Source organism: Bicyclus anynana, chromosome 1, assembly GCF_947172395.1.
Source record: "Bicyclus anynana chromosome 1, ilBicAnyn1.1, whole genome shotgun sequence".
In the NCBI taxonomy this organism is placed as follows: Eukaryota; Metazoa; Arthropoda; class Insecta; order Lepidoptera; family Nymphalidae; genus Bicyclus; species Bicyclus anynana.
In genome coordinates this window covers 11,915,292-11,935,311 of record NC_069083.1, presented here as the reverse complement: position 1 = coordinate 11,935,311, position 20,020 = coordinate 11,915,292, and the positions used below count along the sequence as shown (strand labels likewise).

Sequence of the window (20,020 nt, the reverse complement as noted above, 5' to 3'; positions counted from 1 at the left end):
ACATCTATCGTACAGATTGTAAAACTTACATGGACATTTTTATTACCTACACAAAAAAATTACCAAATTCAAGGGTAATTATTTGATTTAACTGGTTTTCCTATTCAAACACACACTAAAAACATACAAAAACAGAAATTATTTAAATTACTATATTAATTTTAATAGTTTGTTTGTAAAAATTGGTTGAGTTTATCAACAGGTGAATTTTAACCCGCGAGTTTCAAATTTAATTCTATAATATAAATTGGAAAAACTGGAAATTCATACAAACACATGCCTACTTATTAAAAATTTTATATCGATGGCTCTGACTAGGTATATTTATGAGTATTTATATTTATGAGTTTGTGGTGATTTTTAAATGATTACTAACTAACATATTATATTCTCTTTAAAATATCATAATGAGACGTAAAAAAATCTGCTATATTGTAGATTTCATTGTAGATTTAGGTAAGTACTGGTACCTATCTTCTATCAGCCGGTATACTGTGGCTATTACTGTCTTTTATAAAATTACAGTTTAGCTTATCCAAATATCACTGTTTCAGAAAATTACGACAACGAACTTGAACATTTTAACTAATACAGAAAATCAAATATTTTTTTTATTACAAAGCACTAGTTTGAGACTAGACAGTTGAAGAAATTTTATAAAAACATTTTACTGAAAATGTTGAATTGATTAAAAGAAATAATAATCTATAATTCATATATGATGTTCCTTACCCACGACTAGGATTCTATATTTTAATGCTTCTATATTATAATGCTTTATTTGTTTCTATTTTTGTTTACTACGCATTGAAACTGAGCAAGATTCCTGGTACAGTTAGCGCATGCGATTTGACATGCGCTGTAAATGCATCAGCAATGCAAGAATGTGCAAGAAGGATATTCGAATGGTCCTGTTTACTCCATGCTTGTAGGTATAATAATAGGTACTACTTAGAGTTATAAATAAGAAGTATGTATACCTATAGTGTTTTCTAGAAAAGGTGTTCCTATGGTAGTTATTCACCTAATCCGTAGAGCGATATTCTATTTTAGCTTACTTAGTAACTTACTCGTATTTAGGAACTTTTAATAATGTCGGATATAATGATAAAGAGTAAGAAACAGAATGTGCATTAACTTGCATAGCACCAAATGTGCTACCTTCTGATCAGTTTGAAGGCGGTGCCAAGCCAGTGATGTTTTAATTTAAGCCGTTTAAATTACTAAATTTCTGTGGTTCTTTCAGAAACGGCTTTAATTAAAACATGACACTAGATTGGCACCGCCTTCAAACTGATCAGAAGGTAGCACATAGGTAAGATGTTATTTTTTGCTTTTTAGTTTAGGTTAATTTTTGAGTTGGAAGTCGGTTGAATTTTTTTTATTAAAATTTTTATTTTTTAATTTTTAGTGTTAGCACACCTACTGCTGAGTGTGAACAAAAATTAATAATCAATTAGTTGAAACGTTATTTTTTTATAATAAGTATCTAAGTCCTACAATCCCAATTTTAAAAATACTACCTTAACTCATATATAAAATTTTACTCCCCCTTTATCCACACGTAATATGAATATTCAGAAAAACGTGAAAGGTGACTGTCCTCCGTCTTCATCACCAGACCCCCTATGCAGTCATAATCCATGTGGTTGGAAAGTTCTCATCAATATAAAATTTATCAAGTCCAAACACAAGGTACCTTCTGTGAACCGTCGAGGAGTTCCCTTAACTCTCCTTCATCTTCGTCACCAGACCCCTAATACAGTCACAACCTATCCAGGTGGAAAGTTCTCATCAATACAAAATTATCAAGTCAAAACACAAGGTAGCCACTGTGAACCGTCGAGGAGTTCCCTTAACTATCCTTCGTCTTCATCACCAGACCCCTAATACAGTCACAACCCATCTAGGTGGAAAGTTCTCATCAATACAAATTTATCAAGTCCAAACACAAGGTAGCTACTGTGAACCGTTGAGGAGTTCTCTTAACTGTCCTTCGTCTTCATCATCAGACCCTTAATACAGTCACAACCCATCTAGGTGGAAAGTTCTCATCAATACAAATAAATCAAGCCCAAACAAAAGGTACCTGCTGTAAATCGTTGACGAGTTCCATCGTCTGTGTTTTGGCTCCATCATCAGACGAACTCCAAACCTTCATAAAATTGTAGTGGTTTAAAATGCCTTATGGAAACACTAACAAACGCACTAGCCGTCCCTACAATTTTCGAAAGTTCCCCTCGATTTCTCCAGGATGCCATCATCAGATCCTGACATGAAAAAAATGGGACCACCCTGGAATCAAACCCTTCAAAATAAAAAAAGAATTTTTAAAATCGGTCCACAAATGACGGAATTATCGCTGGACATACATAAAAAAAAAAAAAACATACATACAGTCGAACGTAGAACCTCCTCCTTTTTGGAAGTCGGTTAAAAATTAAAAATATCGAATTAATTTACCCAAGGCTAATCATACTACAATAGCTTATGGACACCGCTAATGTTTATAATCGCACGACAAAAATGGTTGTTTTACTAATAATAATTCGTTTAGTACTAGAAATTAATAAGTGACAATCGACAATTAACAATCTTTGTTATCCTTTGCCACTTTATTGAAACAGTCCCAAAAGGTGTCATGATCTTCATCATGTGAAGTTGATTTGTAACACGACAAGGAACCGTATATTCGGCGCTTCATAGCATTCCAAATATGTATCTGGAATCTGATATCTGACCAAATTTATCTCTAAAAATAATTATAGACATAGGTAAAAATAATTATAATATAATTAAGTATTAAATTTAATAGTTTTGAAACTATTAAAATCCCACTCCTCCTTTTTTGGGACCTTTTAATGCCCATGCAACCGAAAAAAAAGACTTTTGAGAGAGGAGCCCAAACACAATTCGCGTCGCCATCGAAGCCATCTCAAGGCACTATCGCGTAAGACGTTGGTTGAAGCTTTTTCTAGATCATTGATGAAAACAACTATTGAAACTTGAGTTTGAGTAAACTTTAGTCTTTACTTTTTATTACTTATTGATTATTTATTGATTACTATTGATCATCCTACTAGTCCTACTAATATTATAAACGCGAAAGTTTGTATGGATGTTTGGATGTATATTTGAATGTTTGTTACTCTATAACGCTACTACTACTAAAGCGATTTAGCTAAAATTTGGAATGGAAATAGATTTTACTCTAGATTAACACATAGGCTACTTTTTATCCCGAAAAAATCATGGTTTCCCGACATTTGCGAACGAATGTTTGTTACTTTTTCACGCCTCACATACTAAACCGAATTAGCTGAAATTTGGTATTAAAATATATAGCTTGGATTAACACAAAGATTACTTTTTATCCCGGAAAAATTCATGGTTCTCGAGGGATTTGTGAAAAACTAAATTCCACGCGGACGAAGTCGCTAGTTATTTAAATGAATTTTAAGGGTTTTATTTCACTTAATATACTCCTAAATATTATTAACTAGCAGACGCTCAAGACTATGTCGACGTAGAACATAATATTATAAGTTAAAACTATACCCTTGAGTAATTACTCCATCTAATAAATAAAAAAACCTCATCAAAATCCGTTGCGATGCGTCCGAGTAAACTAGCTAAGCTTACTTACAACACTCTTTTTTTTTGTTCTTTACAAGTGGGCCCTTGACTATAATCTCACCTGATGGTAAATGATAATGCAATCAAAGATGGAAGCGGGATAACTTGTTAGGAGGAGGACGAAAATCCACACTTTCGGTATCTGCACGACGACGTCGAACTGGAACGCTAAATCGCTTGGCGGTACGTCTTTGTCGGTAGGGTGGTAACTAGCCTCGGCCGAAGCCTCCCACCACCCAGACCTGGAACAATTAAGAAAACCTTAATCGGCCCAGCCGGGGTTCGAACCCAGGACCTCCGTCTTGTAAATCCACCACGCACACCACTGCGCCACGGAGGCCGTCACGATGTCGTATTTACTATTAATTTATTACTAACTGATCAAATGAAGTAACCGGCGAGAACCTATGTAGCAATGTATAATACTTTGATTTTTGTAAAAAATGGTCTTTACAGAATATGAAAAACTAACGGACGCCCGCGACTTCGTCTGCGTGGAATTCACTTTTCACAAATCCGGCGAGAACTATGGATTTTCCAGGATGAAAAATAATGGATCTTTGTTTTGAATTTGAGCCAAATTGTTAAGTAGTTGCGGCGTTAAAGAGTAACAAAGATCCAAACAGACTTCCATACAAACTTTCGCATTTATAATATTGGTAGGAAGTAAAATAATATTAGTAGGATATGTTTGTCATGGATATGTATTACGTGGCTAATTGATCAATGTTAGTAAATAGGCTAGCTGTTCTTTTAATGGCAATAAAATGGGCTGTAAAAAATATTTCTAGCTTCAAAGTAGTCAAATATCCAATGGGATAGGTAGGTAGAATACTCGTAGTACTTAATAAGTACTTTTTTTAAAATTTCCCGCTTGTTTTTGCGGCTTGTTTATCAAACATGTATAGTTGTCGCTTATTATTACACTAACGAAGACTTGCAGTCTTTGAAAGTATTTTTATAGTTGAATCTTTTGTGTAGATTAATCTTAAATAATAGGATAATATAATCTTGTATACTGTTTAATAAAAAAGGGATAATTTCTAAAACGCCTATATATTTCTTTATATGTCGTCATCATTTAGGCGTCAGTGTTACTATAAAATATTCTTTGCCCATTGTAATGCAAAGAATATTATGCAGTTAGAGCAGACTTAATAATTCCAAATTTATTTCGTTTATATATTTAGTATTAGAAGTAAGTTTGTTTATTACTCCGTCTTGTAAGATTGTAATTTTTAGAAATTTATTTAATTAAGAAAATTAAAAATCAAAATATACTTTGAATTATTAAATTACCAAAAATAATAAATAAAAGAAATTATAAGTCATTGTATTATTCAAATATTTTAAACAGAAATACAATAAATATGTTCAATACCAGTTAATAAATTAATCATCAATAAAGCGTGTAAAAAGATATAGTTTTATAAATTTTAATCTATAGGAAGTATAACAACGTATATTTGTATTAATTAGGGTTACTCCAATATATTGTAATACCTTTATAGTAGAATAAATTTATTAATTGTTAAAATATTTTTAGGGACGCCATATTTCTTCAAGTAGCAACATTGACGTTAACTACGATCTTTGCCGAGTGTTTTTCTATTGGATGCCGAGAATAACCGAACGTATGATTAGGTCACGTGGTACTTTTGGAGTCTTCGTGGCGTAGCTTGTTCAGCTGCTCGTCGAAGCGGCTGTCGGACGGTCGCATCCTTGCGAGTCTGCGTACAATGTAGCAGCCATTTTTGTTCTGTTCATAATAGCGTGCGCATATTTTAATGTATTTAGAAGGATATTTAGGAAATTTTTCAAGATGACTATTATAGTCTTTTTAATAGATACTTCAGCTTCTATGAATCAAAGAGCTTATTTGGGCGGACGCCCAACGTTGCTCGATGTAGCCAAGGGCGCTGTGGAGACGTTCGTAAAGGTACGTGCAGTGTCATCGACTCCTCAAACCGCCTCGTTTTGTGATCGATTTGTTTATCGCGTGTTAAGTGTGTAAAACTTATTAAAATTATTTCGTAGGTACGTCAGCGATCTCCCGAAAGCAGAGGCGATAGATATATGCTTCTTACTTTCGAAGAGCCACCCGCGAACATCAAGGTTAGTATATCAGATTGAACACGTTTTTGGAGATATTCTTGTAGTATTGGCATTGACAGCTATGTATATCGGTCCTGTGATTTATTTACGAGGTTCACTAATCTGTAATCCATAACATAACATACGTTGAAATTACAAAATGTATTGAAAGATACAACAAGACGTAAACAGGACGAACCGCTGCCGTTGCTGCCTTCGCGATATCGCTCGCGACTGCGTGCCAGCTTAGCGTTCATTGGTCGACTTATCGTACATAATGAAATGGCGATTTGGGGGGGAAATATGAATTATAGAGGATGAGTGCCACAAGAACGCGATGGTTTTCGTTTTAACTTTCGATTGATAATATTAATAGAAATACATTTAAATTATTAAACAAGCAATTTAATAATTCATTGTGATACTCATTCTGATTTTTGCAGGCTGGTTGGAAAGAGAATTTAGCAACTTTTATCAATGAATTGAAGAACTTGCAGTGCCTTGGACTGACTACAATGGGTGCTGCTTTGAAGCATGCATTTGATGTCCTCAATATTAATCGCATGCAGACTGGCATAGACACTTACGGGCAAGGGAGATGCCCTTTTTATTTGGAACCATCAGTCATAGTTGTGATTACAGATGGAGGAAAATTGTCCAGTAATGCTGGCATCCAGGAGGAAGTGAGTATTTTTTCATTAGAAGTAAATGCATTAAGTACCTATATGAATTCCTATTGGATTTTTTTTAATTTAAATTATTTTTAACAGACAAATTTAGAACATATAAATGCCAAATATGAGTTACATTTCAATATGTTGCACAGATATTTTGATATATTTTGTCTGCCAAAATTATGATAATGCACTTTAACATTTCAAATTTTAAAATTGCATTCATTTATAATAACTAGGTAATTTAAAAAAAAATATTTTTAAATTAAGTTTTAACTTGTATTAATTAATATCCATATATTTCAGACCCTTATTCCATGTACTATGCGAAACTAATATTGTTTATATTTAATTTGATATTAAATCATATTTAATTAATCAATCAATATTATGAACATTGATTTATGTTAAAAATAATCTTAATTTTATATTCTTTGTTTGAAAACTAAAATAATGTGTTTTGACATTTAAAATTGCTTTTATAATAACTAGGTAAACAAACTAGTGAGTGCTCATCACACGCAACCACTTATTATCTTATCTGACATCCTATTTGTGTGTAGGTGGGGTTCAGTGAGATTTTTGAAGAATTGTAAATATTAATTAGTTAGGATTACCAGTGAATTACTAATATTCTAATATGCCTTTGTTGCAAATAAAACAAATAGTATATACTCAACCCATGCTCGATGTACACTCTTTATCAACAAACAAATTAAAAATGAGGGTATAAGTCGCTCGTCATTATCCTAATAATAATTATAAACAACTTGTTGTTAAATTAATGAAAATAAATTTGATTAATAAGCAAAACATATTAACAATTAAATATAGTTAATATATTTTGTAAAACATAATCTGTTGTTAGACATCACTGTACCTATAAAGCATTTTAGTGTTCCCATAAAAATCCCATTAGAAGTTTTTATTGTACAGTTACTGCCATTTATTTAGTTCTTTTTTGACTATCAGCTTAGGTAAGTTGCTGTCGTAGTAAAGATTTATCAATTGAGTCATCCAGAGATACCTGCCTTTTGCACTGGTGATAGAGTCAAGTCACTGGTGACTACAATCATACAAACCTCTCGTTTCAAATGTGTTTGTATATGAATACTTTTGCATCAACATATTTATACTGTTTCCAAAAAAAATATAGGGTAAAGCTACTAAGCATGTAATGCAAACATACAAGTACATTTTATAGATATTTTTTGTTTTTTTGTCCAGTTTAATCTTCCAATGAACTGCCCAATACCTGGTTCCGAGCTGACCAGAGAACCGTTCAGATGGGACCAGAGGCTGTTCTCCCTTGTGCTGAGGTTGGCTGGGACACCAGCAGTGGAGAGGGATTCTGGACTTGTTCCATCTGATTCGTCGCCCATAGATGCCATGTGCGAGGTCACAGGAGGTAAGTAAATCTATAATTTTGCCCAATCTCATTTAATGTAAAGTGATATTGCTGTCTAAATGTGCAGATAGACTTGAGCATTCACTTGTAACAGAACATCGAGCATTCGCTGTATATTTGTTGAATTGAACAACAGCCAAATATTGCTACGAACATCTAGACTCTTTTGTGAACTTTTCACTTTTCTACAAAAGAGAGTCTGAAAGGTAGCCATCTTTAAAATTTAAGTACGAGTAGGTATTTATACAATTTATTTTGCTGTTTTATGAACTTAAAACGTTCATTTTTCGATAACTTATTACTAAAACTGCCCAATTTATATACTAGCCGATGTCCCGCGGTTTCACCCGCGTAGTTCTTGTTCCTGTGATACAGGGATAAAATATAGCCTGACACTCACGAAAACGTGGCTTTCTAGTGGTAAAAGAATTTTCAAAATCGGTTCAGTAGACCTAATATTACCCCCTACAATACCACAAACTTAACCTCTGTATAATATTAGTAGGTACGTATTCCCACGGGAATAGGAACTACTAGAAGGAGAGCCAGCGACAGCCAGACCTTCGTCATTTTATAAAAGCTGAAAGTTTGACAGCTCATGCTCCCACTAAAGATGAGTACTGTAACCAAGTATAGACTTAGGACCGTGGTGGCTTTGGGAGATAGCAGGTTTTAAGAATCCAGACCCTCAACCGTCAAAGTATAAGTGTAATTTTTAAATATTTTTATCGGCATAATATGAGAAACGATATCTCTATTCGCCAGATACTTGGCTTCATAGTAACCCTTCGCTATAGACCCTTGAAGTTTTAAATTAAACAGTGTTTTGCGAAGGGTTGCGGCGAAGCTAAGTGACTGGCGACTGGGAAAATAATTTCTCATATTATGCCGAGGACAAAATAAAAAAAATTACACTTCATTTTTTTACACTAAATTATCCTTAAAACCTGCTACCTCCCAAAGCCACCACGGTCAAAACTCCATAATTGGCTGCCGTACTTACTTATGGCAAAGACGTGATAGCCCAGTGGATATGACCTCTGTCTCCGACTCCGGAGGGTGTGGGTTCGAATCCGGTCCGGGGCATGCAAATTAAATATCACGGGCCTGAAACGGTGAAGGAAAACATCGTGAGGAAACCTGTATAACCTGTATGTAAATTTCTTAATTGTCTGCCAATCCGCATTGGGCCAGCGAGGTGGACTATTCCGGAGGAGACTCGAGCTCAGCAGTGAGCCGAATATGGGTTGATAACGACTTACATATGGTAGGAGCATGAGCTGACAAACTTTCAGTTTTCTAAAATAACGAAGGTCTGGGGTTCACGGGCTCTTAGACTATACGCGATGAAACCGCGAGACACCTGTTAGTAGACAAACTACCTACCTACCTACTCACAATATGTAAATGTGTTGAGGTGCCAGGTAAATAAGAAATGTTTATAATGGAATAAATAGCTAAATGATAGTTGAAATGAATAAAATTAACCTATATTTTTTAAACTAGTTGTAATGTTGATGACATTGACTTTTTAAACTCTTGTCTCAATCACATTGTATATTATTAGTTTTTTTTAATAAGTAATATATTATAGAAATGCTTAATTCGTAAGGAAACTATTTGTAATCATTTTAACCTCAAAACTTTAATTATTATTAATTATTATCATTAATTAGTTATGCCCCACAGTCTCACCCGCTTGTTCCTGTTGTAATATCGAAATAAAAAGTACTTTGTGCCAATGTGCTTTTTACCCGACTGTAGTCTACCTTGGTGCTAAATTTCACCCAGATTCGTTCAGCCGTTGAGCTGATATGTATATAGTATGATGTTTTTAGAGTTTTTAATTTCTTTGTGTATCGAAATTTTTTTTTCCTTATAGAACCTTTTATAAAGTTGTTTTATAAAACATAAAATGTAGATACCTACTTAATTACGTAGTTTAAATAAAGCCTTTTTTATCTGATTTAACTAGCAGACCAGGCATTGCCAGACCACAAACTTACTATTACCTCTATCATACAACTACCCTGCCCCTACCATACGTCTACCCTAGCCCTACTCGACACCTACTCTACATTCTTCACATTGACTAAATTAAATCAAAAATCTTTAAACTTTAAACTCAGTTTGTATAGAGTAGAGATACCTAGTAAGTAATCTGAGGCTATTAGGGTATCTCCTAATGACTTATAAAACTCTCAACCTACGGCAGCTTTTTAGATAAGAATCAAAGGGTGGTCAAAGATCAACAAAAACCTTCGAATCCTATAATGCACAACATTATTCATCACGATTGTAAGCAAAGTGCTAACGACTCATCTAGGTGAATTATTGGTTTAGACACCTAACAATTTCACGTGCCCGTGAATTCTATTGATATATCACCATAAAGTAACCATTTTTAATACCATAAAGTAACCATTTTTAATTGCATTAATTTAACTCTTTCCTTAAACAGTGCGTCCTTGTAATGACGTCATACATACATTAGTTTATAGCGTTTTAGCACAAAAATTGTGAGCACAAAAATGTAAAATAAAATGAATTGTATGAAATTTTAGTAATGTTTTGTGGTAAAATGAGGTAGAGCCGTGATAGCCCAGTGGATATGACCTCTACCTTCCATTTCGGAGGGTGTGGGATCGAATCCAGTCAGGGGCATGAATTTCTAACTTTCAGTTGTGTGCATTTTAAGAAATCAATTATAACGTATCTGAAATGTTGAAGGAATGACATCGTGAGGAAACCTGCATACCAGAGAATTTTCTTAATTCTCTACGTGTGTGAAGTCTGCCAATCCGCATTTGGCCAGCATTGTGGACTATTGGCCTAACCCCTCTCATTCCGAGACTCGAGCTCAGCAGGGAGCCGAATATGGGTTGATTATGATGTTGAAAGTGAGGCATATCTTTTTTTTAAAAAAAGATTGTTATCTCCTAATAATCTTATTATAAACGGCTAAAGATTCTGTTTGTCGCTGATAGCTTACAGCTTATTGGTTGCTTGCGTAACTTTACTAGGCTATCAAGTTTCAATGATTTATAATATTAGTGTAGATATACAATTATGATTTCTCATTTGAGCAGTAATGTAGGTACTTTTCTGTAAATAAGGGTGACATTAGCCCTTTGGAAACCAGTTTGACAAGTTTTTTTCGAGTGGCATTCTTGTTGATAATGTGTGGAAAAACGTTATTTTTATTTTATCGCGTGTTCACCTTCACGTGTTTATTTGACTATTCATTATAGTGCAAAAAGTTGTTAAGTAATTATAAGTTGCTAATATTTAGCTTTGGTCGCAAATCCTTGTAGAAATTTGTGTTTTTACAAGTGCATATAGCTATTTAGAGGATACTAAAACAAAATCTCTTTAAAAATTGTCTATCTGGAACGGCTGAACCGATTTTAATGTTACTTTCACTGGAAAATAGAGGAGGTTATGGAGCAACATACAGGCTACGATGTATTTTTATTCCGAAAAAATACATGGTTCCCGTGGGATTTGTCAAAAAATAGAATTTCATGCGTACGAAGTCGCGGGCGTACGCTGTTTTTCTAATTTGTACCTTTTGTTGTCAATTTTATAAACCCGACTATAAGTTATTCCTAGAGTACTGTCTTACTTGATATATAAGTCAGCCATTGACGGTCAATTATTCTCACGTTTCTGCAACGCAAACGGCACCGAAGACGTTTCATAAGTCGAGCCGTCATGTATGCAGTGACCAATACACGATCAGTTATAGTCATGGGTGCTGCAGAAACGTGAGAATAATTGATCGTCAATGGCGTGCATTAGTGACGTTGTAAGAGCCTTTGATGACATCATTTAATGAAGACTCAAAGCTCGTTAGTCTTATGTGTAACTAAATAATAAATATAGTTTAGGCTTCAACTATTCCGTCCTAATTTGTAACTTATAATATACGACCGCGTGGCTCAATGGTTAGTGTCCCTACTTTCTGCATCCACAACCGTGGGTTCGATACCCGCAACTGGAAATTGTTTGTGTGATAAAGTGTTTTCCAGTGTCTGGGTGTATTTATACAATATATTATTTATATGTAGTATAAATAAAAATATATCACAAAATCAGCTATCTTATTACCTCTAACGAAGGCTATACGCTTTCTTTGGGGCTAAGTAGTGGTGTGTGTATTGTTTATGTATATTTATAAATATGTTATTACTTACTAGCGGACGCCCGCGACTTCGTCCGCGTAGAAATCGATGTAAACCTTCAACCCCTATTTTACCGCCTTCTATTTATATTTTCGCATGTTTTATATATTATAAATAGTCTGCTTTTTTACTAAACTATAACTTAAAACATGAGACTTACTTTTTGAAAAATCTTGAATTACATTATTTTTAGTATTTTTCTGGTAGTAGGTACATATAATACCAATGTCTACAAATGTAACTTGAAAGATGAAGCACTTTCTATGCAAAGTTTTAACCCCTGTTTCACCCCCTTCTGTTTTAAACTTTCGCAACAAAAGGTATCCGAAATATACGAAGAGGGTTGTAACTCTTCGTCTTAAATCGTAATTTTTATTTGAATTTATTCAGTAGTTTAACGTTATGCGTGTCAATAAAAACAGACAGGCAGAAAATAAAAACACACATATATATATATATATATATTTTTGGCTTCAGTAGGTATCGATTATTTATTATGCCTTCTTACTAAAATTTTCAAAATATCTTCAATGTACAGAATTTGCCCTATTACAGTTTCAATCTAAAGTATAGATTACTTCGACACCTTTCAGCTATTCCATAATTTAGTGAACTATATCTGCACGGCTATTCTCTAACGATTTTTTGTATAGCTCGCAAGTCCGTGTTCGAAGTTCGAATTCACCGCTATCTTTCTCAATCTATAGTATCGTGTTAAACAGAGAGAGATCGAGGTGAATTCGAAATTCGCGCTTGTGAGTTGTAAAAATATCTTTACAGAATAGCCTAGCTGATGCCTATTCAGCCCTTATGTAAATCGGGTTTATCCCCGCCCAGACAGATGTTATGTTAGATCATACAGTAAGATATTAGTCATGGGATGACTGTATCTTCGAGGGTCTTTAAACTTATCATAAGTAGGTATAACATTATGCCTACCTATTAAATGTGTAATGAGGCGTGATCTGATGCATAATTTATTTATAATCGATGTCTATTTCAATATTACTGAATTGATAAGTAGGTAAATAGTTTAGAATGACCTCTTTGGTGTAGTGGTATTATTGTTTAGTATCGTAATACGCTATTGGTAGAATCGATCGATTTAATAGGTTAATTTCTCTAATTAAAACGATACTTGTACCTATGATTGACTGTTTACTAATTTATCATATTAAAAAAAGCAAACGCAACCGAACTTATTTGATATTGAATATTTTATTCAATATGGTTTATAAAACAATCCTCGCAACCGCGCCGGGTACGCGCGGTCGAGGTAATGTTTATGGCTTGCGAATCTACATACTCGTATTGTTATAAAATACAAATAATATACACAAGTCCTCCGCTGTGTTTGTCTGTCTGTTCGCGAGTGACTCGAAACTACTGAACGGATTTTCATGACGTTATCACTAATATATAGATTCATGAGGAAGGTTTAAGTGTATTTTTTTTATTTTTTGTATAAATAAGTTAAAATATGACGACAATAGGGATGATGAAAGTATTTTTTAATTGTGTATAAATTAGGAGTATGCTAATAGTAAAGCAATTTTGTCAAAGTAACAGAGTATCTGCGATCATTACTTTCGGAGCTACAGGGATTTAAAGGGTCAGATTTGCGGCGATACGGTACGATTTAATGACGTCGTAGGTTCATAATGATCGTTAGATTTGTATGGGCGGTTAAACAAAATTACTAAGATTAGTAATTTTGTCAAAATCTTTGTTATTTGCGCGTTTATGTTAATAGTTCATATATTGAAAAATGTCACATTTAATGTAAGGAAGCTAAAACTGTATGAATTTTCATCTAATTATGATAAAAGATTTTTTAACCGACTTCCAAAAAGGAGGAGGTTCTACGTATGTTCTACTGTATGTTTTTTTTTTTTTTTTTTTTTATGTATGTCCAGCGATAATTCCGTCAATTATGGACCGATTTTGAAAATTCTTTTTTTGTTTTGTAGGGTTTACTTCCAGGGTGGTCCCATTTTTTTCATGTCAGGATCTGATGATGGCATCCTGGAGAAATTGAGGGGAACTTTCGAAAGTTGTAGAGACGGCTAGTACGTTTGTTATTGTTTCCATAAGGTATTTTAAACCACTACAACTTTATGAAGGTTTGGAGTTGGTCTGATGATGGAGCCGACACACAGACGATGGAACTCGTCAAGGATTTACAGCAGTCACCTTTTGTTTGGGCTTGATTAATTTGTATTGATGAGTACTTTCCACCTATATGGGTTGTGACTGTATTAAGGGTCTGGTGATGAAGACGAGGGACAGTGAAGAGAAATCCTCGACGGTTCGCAGTAGCTACCTTTGTGTTTGGACTTGATAAATTTGTATTGATGAGAACTTTCCACCTAGATGGATTGTGACTGTATTAAGGGTCTGATGATAAAGACGAGGGACAGTGAAGAGAACTCCTCGACGGTTCACAGTAGCTACCTTGTGTTTGGACTTGATAAATTTGTATTGATGAGAACTTTCCACCTAGATGGATTGTGACTGTATTAAGGGTCTGATGATGAAGACGAGGGACAGTGAAGAGAACTCCTCGACGGTTCACAGTAGCTACCTTGTGTTTGGACTTGATAAATTTGTATTGATGAGAACTTTCCACCTAGATGGATTGCGACTGTATTAAGGGTCTGGTGATGAAGACGAAGCACAGTGAAGAGAACTCCTCGACGGCTCACAGTAGCTACCTTGTGTTTGGACTTGATAATTTTGTATTGATAAGAACTTTCCACTTAGACAGGTTGTGACTGTACACACGCAGTGGGTATGCTAACACTAAAAATAAAAAAATAAAAATTTTAATAAAAAAAATTCAACCGACTTCCAACTCAAAAAATAACTTTAACTAAAAAGCAAAAAATAACATCATACCTATGTGCTACCTTCTGATCAGTTTGAAGGCGGTGCCAAGCCAGTGTCGTGTTTTAATTAAAGCTATTTCTGGAATAACCACAGAAATTTTGTAGTTTAAACGTATTTAATTAAAACATCACTGGCTTGGCACCGCCTTCAAACTGATCAGAAGGTAGCACATAGGTATGATGTTATTTTTTGCTTTTTAGTTAAAGTTATTTTTTGAGTTGGAAGTCGGTTGAATTTTTTTTATTAAAATTTTTAATAGATAGAAATAGGTGCGAGAGGATTACCAGCAAAATCTCTCTATAACTTGTTTAAAGACCTTGGCATCTCTAGAAGTGCAGCTAGTTCTATATTAGAACGAGTATCCAAAGCTGCTCTAATAGGATCTTACCAAATTTGGATAGGTAGGGAGAACAACAAGAGCAGTGAACGGGGAGTGTTGATCGTCAAGGAATTCCTTAACCCTACATCCAGTAGTCACAAGTCCTGGACTTTGCTTGGTGTTTTTCTCTACCATGCGATGGACCCGGCACCTGCACATTGAATCCATGGAATGCTAAGATATTCGTCTCATTAAATTTTATAATCTTATTTATTTTGCTAATATCCAGTTAATCTTTGTACGTACTCATCGTAATCTCTCTACGTACAGACGTATAAATTAGTTAACATTGTCCTTATTTATCCGAATGTATCATAAAAATCGATATATTCAAACCTAGTCATCATCTCTATTGTTGGAAGTGTAACCCGCAATAAAACAGTATATAATTTGTTTTAGGTCGATCCTATTGCATCACATCGCATCGCATGCTCATGCAGTGCATAGACAGCCTGGTGCAGAAGGTGCAGAGCGGCGTGGTGATCAACTTCGAGAAGATCGGCCCCGACCCGCCGCCCATAGACGGTGGTAACAACAGGGACGGTGACCAGGACGACGTTAATCCGGACGGTGACAAAGATATGGACGGCGATGGTGAGAAGAATGGGGTACGTATTTTGTTGGTGTTTTTTTTGTGGTCTTCATCATTTTAAGGGATTAGGGCAGTATGTAGCAGAATGGATATGTTAAACCCACCACACTGCTCCAATGCATATTGGTGGGCTTGCCTTGCCTGGACTGAGAAGTTTAATGAAGAATTTCTTGAAAGAAAGAATATCTCAATATATCACTTCCCGACCTAAGACTCGAACCCAGAGCATTGTGATCCGATGATTAAAACACTATATAATATTTATATATTAATCAATAATTAATGCCACTTTTCTTTGTAATTTTATGACTCAAGAACGGGCTCACCTATCCAAATGTAATGTTTAGGCTTTGTTCGGACTATTTAGAAGATGGTTTATGTGCAGTTTGCACAAAAACAGTCGAGTTCTTCATTTATCACATTTTTTGTAACAAATGAATTCATGGGTAGGGTAGGGGTAGGGTTAGAGTAGGGTAGGATAGGGATAGAAAAGAAGTGCAAATAAGTCAAAGTGAAGCTTGACCGTGTCCGCTCCGTCTTCCAAAACGCCAATGTTACATTGCAAACTATTAGGTAGTGTACTAATTAATAGTTTGCAACGTAATATTGACGTTTTGTTTTATCTCGTATCTTCAGATTCGTCATACGATTTCGTATGTATCTTCGTTTTTTATAACCATTTTTACCACAGTACAATATTTATAATTTAATTGTTTGCGGTTTTGCAGCGTTGGAACGGAGGGTCTTATCAGACGGGCGTGCCGAACCAGGCGTCGACCGCGCCGCAAGCCTGGCACTCTTGCAGGCGGCTTATCTACGTGCCGCGGACCGTGGCGCAGAAGGGCTTCGCTGTGGGATTCTGGCCCATACCTGAGTCGTTTCGACCTGATCCCAACGCTCAATTGTTGGTAAGTTAGTCTATATCAGAGTTTCCCAAACTTGTTTTGCGTTGCGTGCGAGGGGTTTGATGACCCCTTGCCATGATTTTTCCGTGTTGAGTAGACCCCCTAGTTATTGGATATTGATTTTCTGTATCCTACAACTTACACAATTTTATAAACATACTAGATGATGCCGCGCGGTTTCACCCGCGTGGTTCCCGTTCCCGTAGGAATATGGGGATAATAGTCTAAAGCCTTCCTCGATAAATGGGTTATCTAACACTGAAAGAATTTTTTTTAAATCGGACCAGTAGTTCCTGAGATTAGCGCGTTCACGCAAACAAACAAACAAACTCTTTAGCTTTATAATATTAGTATAGATAACCTAATAATTAAAAATTACCCAATACGCTGGTGCTATTACCCTTTAGAAAACGAATTGATATTCATAATTATTGTATAACAATACTCAGATGGCTATTTACAGTTTAGTACGCGATATTAAATATTTTACGACCATGTAACCTATGGGTTATGTAAATAAAAACCGTAGGTAAAGGGCCCTACTTGAACTAGCATATAAACTGACCAAGATCTTTGTCTAATGATAAAGAAATAGCTAAAAACAAAGGATTATTATCATCTAACACTCATATTTCTATTCTTCTTTACAAGTTAGCCCTTGACTACAATCTCACATGATGGTCAGTGATGATGCAATCTATTCGTGAAGGAAGCGAGCAAATTTGTTTGGAGGAGGATGAAAATCCACACCCCATTCGGTTTCTACACGACATCGTAATGAGACTCTTAGATCTTTTCAAATACAAAACAGATTTTAGTGTGGTTTTCATCATGAGATAGAGTGGTCAAGAGCAAGGTTTACCTACTACTGTTTCTTTAATTGTTTTTTGAGAGAAGACGCTCGCGACTTCGTCCGCGTGAAATTCAATTCTTTTTACGAATTCCATGGAAACTGATGAATTTTATTTGAATAAAAAGTAGCTAAGCTAAGTAGCTAATCCAGCATATAATTTGTCTCCATTTAAAATTTCCAAATTCATTAAGTAGTTTTTGTGTGACAGCGTAACAAACATCCGAACTTTCGCGTTTATAATATTACATAGTTCAATTTGATAGTCGACTCTCAAAGCGACTTCGACCGCGTTTCGCGCGCGTTTTCAGTTTTTGCGTGGAAATCATGATTTTTTTTGGATAAACAGTAGCCCGTGTAATATAATTAAAATAATAAATGTAACAGGATATAATTTATCTCCATTTAAAATTTACACCAAATTCATTAAGTAGTAGCGTGGAAGAGTAACAAACATCCATACATCCATCCATAGAATTTTTCGCGTTTATAATGTTGTTTAGTTTAGTTGGGATAGTCAACTCTCAAGATTGCTGAGTATCATTTCACCGTGCAACTCATTCACAGAGCTGCCATAAATTTGCATAAATTGAATTGTTATTTATGTTAATAAAGGAGGTCTGTAGCTCTCATGTTTTTCCATACTGTGTGTAGTATGGATATGTATAGCTTTTTTTTTGGATGACTAAGGAAAATGTTGTATTAAACTACCTATAATTATTTATTGAATAGAATTAGGTATTACTTCGTGTGCGAAAATACGAAAGTGTACAATCGTTGGTGGTACTAACTATGTATGTTAGAAAATCTTGGAATCTCAATTTGCACACGCTCTGAGTTCTGATGACAATACATGACTAGCTAAGAAACGTCATTACAATTCCAATATCGCGGCCTCCCCAAGATGGCGGACTGGTTGTTTAAAATGCACCCCCATGATATGGGTATCAAATGAAATGGTTTGAGCGTGTTTTTTTAGTTTTTTAAACTATTATATTATTTAATATTGTGACATTATTTACAGCCACCTCGTTCAGCGCATCCTGTGGTGAAGTTTACTTGCACAAGCCAGGAGCCCATGGTGATAGACAACTTGCCTTTCGACAAGTACGAGCTGGAGCCGAGTCCCTTGACGCAGTTCATACTGGCTAGGAAACAACCGACGAGCTGTTGGCAGGTAAACATACATTATTAAATATTTATTTAATTATTTATTATTTTAACTTAAAACCGTCTGATGTCCCTAAAGGAATAAACGTCAAACTAATTATTATTAATTAACAATTTTGTCAAACACTCCGTTTGCTTAAAATTTCGTGTTAACGTGAGGTCATCATAATATGTAGTTAAAGAAACGATCATCACAAAAACTTAAAAATTAAAAAATTAAAACTTTTATTCACGTCTTTAAAAATATGATGATTTTTTTTAATCTAGTAGAACGATAATGAATAACTAAAACCATTGAAAAAAAACTGTGTTAAACTGACTTCAGTAATAACTTCTCCATTTTAATCACACAAACGGACGGATTTTGGGAGAGGGCCAGATTAAGGGGGTCCAAGTGTGGACGAAGTCGCGGGCGTCCGCTAGTATTTTTTTTTAAATCTCTACAAGTTAGCATTTGACTACAATCTCACCATATGTTAAGTGACGATGTAATCTAAATTGTAATGTAACTATTTAGAAGTAGGATGAAATCCACACTCCTTTCGTTTTTTTTTTTTAATTTTAATTACACAAACGGACGGATTTTGGGACAGGGCCAGATTAAGGGGGTCCAAGTGTGGACGAAGTCGCGGGCGTCCGCTAGTATTTTTTTTTAAATCTCTACAAGTTAGCATTTGACTACAATCTCACCATATGTTAAGTGACGATGTAATCTCAGTTGTAATGTAACTATTTAGGAGTAGGATGAAATCCACACTCCTTTCGTTTTTTTTTTAATTTTAATTACACAAACGGACGGATTTTGGGACAGGGCCAGATTAAGGGGGTCCAAGTGTGGACGAAGTCGCGGGCGTCCGCTAGTATTTTTTTTTAAATCTCTACAAGTTAGCCCTTTGACTACAATCTCACCATATGTTAAGTGACGATGTAATCTAAGTTGTAATGTAACTATTTAGGAGTAGGATGAAATCCACACTCCTTTCGTTTTTTTTTTTAATTTTAATTACACAAACGGACGGATTTTGGGACAGGGCCAGATTAAGGGGGTCCAAGTGTGGACGAAGTCGCGGGCGTCCGCTAGTATTTTTTTTTAAATCTCTACAAGTTAGCATTTGACTACAATCTCACCATATGTTAAGTGACGATGTAATCTCAGTTGTAATGTAACTATTTAGGAGTAGGATGAAATCCACACTCCTTTCGTTTTTTTTTTAATTTTAATTACACAAACGGACGGAT

The 20,020-nt window shown here is 34.9% G+C and overlaps 1 protein-coding gene across 1 annotated transcript in view; it reads left to right on the top strand.

Annotated features, from left to right (window-relative positions):
• Positions 1-5,287: 5,287 nt before the first annotated feature.
• LOC112055339 (integrator complex subunit 6) overlaps positions 5,288-20,020 on the top strand; it is a 30,401-nt gene continuing 15,668 nt past the window's right edge. Inside the window, exons 1-7 of the mRNA XM_024095406.2 lie at positions 5,288-5,575; positions 5,674-5,751; positions 6,174-6,413; positions 7,632-7,812; positions 15,664-15,872; positions 16,585-16,764; positions 18,636-18,788. Coding sequence (XP_023951174.2) covers positions 5,459-5,575; positions 5,674-5,751; positions 6,174-6,413; positions 7,632-7,812; positions 15,664-15,872; positions 16,585-16,764; positions 18,636-18,788 — 1,158 coding nt within the window. The 5' untranslated portion in view covers positions 5,288-5,458. The remainder of the gene's footprint in view (positions 5,576-5,673; positions 5,752-6,173; positions 6,414-7,631; positions 7,813-15,663; positions 15,873-16,584; positions 16,765-18,635; positions 18,789-20,020) is intronic.